This window comes from Trypanosoma equiperdum (genome assembly GCF_001457755.1).
Source record: "Trypanosoma equiperdum strain OVI genome assembly, contig: ctg_1559, whole genome shotgun sequence".
NCBI classification, from domain to species: Eukaryota; Euglenozoa; class Kinetoplastea; order Trypanosomatida; family Trypanosomatidae; genus Trypanosoma; species Trypanosoma equiperdum.
This window is the reverse complement of record NW_027123570.1, coordinates 10,311-12,538: the sequence shown is the minus strand read 5'-3', so window position 1 is coordinate 12,538 and position 2,228 is coordinate 10,311. Positions and strand designations below refer to the sequence as shown.

General features: G+C 43.5%; 1 pseudogene across 1 annotated transcript; it reads left to right on the top strand.

The window, feature by feature from the left end:
* The first annotated feature begins 395 nt into the window (after positions 1 to 395).
* Positions 396 to 1,777, top strand: TEOVI_000818200:pseudogene (annotated as a pseudogene). The gene is given in 4 exon segments: positions 396 to 710; positions 713 to 769; positions 771 to 1,493; positions 1,496 to 1,777. Coding segments are annotated over 4 exon segments (1,377 nt in total).
* The last annotated feature ends 451 nt before the right edge of the window (positions 1,778 to 2,228 follow it).

Sequence of the window (2,228 nt, the reverse complement as noted above, 5' to 3'; positions counted from 1 at the left end):
TACCTTAAACTGACACACAACGGTATTTCCATCATTAGCGTCAAGAAAAACGATACAAATGCAGTATATTGCAAACAAGAAACTGTCTTTGTCAACCTTAAAAATAACTGAAACACTCGATTATTTAAGTGTTCCATAGCCACTTCCAAAAGAAAACAGGGGAAATTACAAATTTCAATCGACAATGAAAATATTTTCTTGGTAGGGGAAGTGACCAACGCAAAAAATACAAAGAGGCGGAAGAGCAACATATAACACCAAACCGCTTTAATGATAGAGAAAGTCAAAAAACTTTTTATAACACCTATATCCCCCTGTTCAAAAGAAGAAAGGATATAATCCTAGAGCAAGGAAAAATGTCTGCTCAGATGAAAATCCAAGTTGCAGTAGCAGCGATAGCAGCACTAAGGGTGATCTTCGCTGCCGCAAGCGACGGCGAAGCCCTCAACATGGCAGAATTAAGCGCGGTATGTGATTTAGTGAAGCTTGTTGACGCCGACTACAGCAACCTTCCCAAGCTAGAAGCACTAGACGGCGATATCGATATACTTCGCGCACTAAACATGTCGACTGCCGACCCGCAATGGCGCAGCCAATTTCCGACAGAAGAAAAAACGGCAACGGCCGCCGAGGACAGCTGTCAGCAGGCCAGCCAAAACCAAAAGTGTCAACCTGAGTGGAAGAAATGGGCAAAAGACAGCATAAAAGCCGCAGCGAAGGGCACGAGGCCGCGAGACCTGGAGATGCCAACGGCCAAGCTCGAAAGCCTAGAAGGGCGTGCAGCGTCGATAACAATAGCAGGTGCGACGGCCGCGGCCATCTACGAGCTCGAACAGTTTGAGGAGCAATATAAACAAGATCTAAACGATGTAGCAAACAAAGTAAAAACAGAAATAGGAAAGGCGGTCTACGGAAACGCATACAAAGTAGCGACGCCAGCACCGGGGTGTCCAACCATGCGAGGATCCGACAGGCAAACAATATGCAAAATGCCAAATACAGGCGCTGCCCTGTGCCATGTCCTAGCTTGCCTATGCACCAAGGACAGCAGTGGCTCACAAACAAACGATGTATGCGGCAACCCAACAACGCAACAGCCAACGCACAGCGAACCGGCACACTACACAACAGAAGCGGCGGCGCTCATACAAGTGTGTCAAAAAAGGCGACCAATCAAGCCAACTGCAGCCTACATTCGGACGCACGTAGCGAAGATCCGGAGCATGCTGAAAACCAAAGGAAACAGCGGCGCCTTTGGCGTGGTGTTGGGAGCGATTGGAACTTCGGAAACTTGCGGCAACGTAGCTGACACTGCATGTGCAGACTTACCGGCAGCGGTGGCAACAAAAGGAGACACCGATGTCGACGAAAACTAGTTGGAAACTCAACTAAGCAATGCAGCAGACATACTAGAAAAGGCACGCGAAGCAGCAGCAGCACAAAAATCACTGAAGGCACGGCTAACTGCTTTAAATAGCAGGCGGATACAACTTTCGAACACTTAGTAAGCACAAAAACAACAACCATAGCAACTACATCGGTAATAGCGCAGAAAACGCAGAATCAAGAGACGCTGAAGAAACAGGAATTACAAGGACTAACGAAAGCAACACAATGCAAAGAGAAAAGACACTGCAAATGGGAAGGGGAAGACACCGATGACAACAAGTGCAAATTGAATGCAACAGCAGTAGAACAACAAGCGACCCAAACAAGGGCAGGAGCAGGTGGCCAAGCATGGCTAGCAGCTACATCTCGATGTGCAGAACATGGAACTGATAAGGCAAAATTTGAAGCTGGCAAAAGCTTAAAATTGGACTGAAAAGAGTGCAAAGATTCCTGTTTTATAGTAAGTAAGAAAATTGCTGTGATCGCTGCTGTTTTTGTGCTTTTGGTAGCATTTTATCATTCTAAGTATTTTAAGAATATTTGTTTAATTTGGTGAAGTTTTTGAAAATTTGCTAGAAAAACAATATATTTTAACTCTTTTTGTAAAAAAATTTGCGAAATGCGCAAATTTTGTTAATTTGAAAAACATATAATTTTTAGTAAAATGTGTATGACAGTAGCCTATGGGTGAAAAGTAGCAGATTGATAGTGTGCTAAAAATGATGTCACCTCTTAAATATTGTTTATTTTGATTATTTCGTGGATGTTAGTTAAGGTCACAATAGAAATAATAATAGGAAAGTGTTGTATGTGTGTATACGAATATTGTAATAAACGTT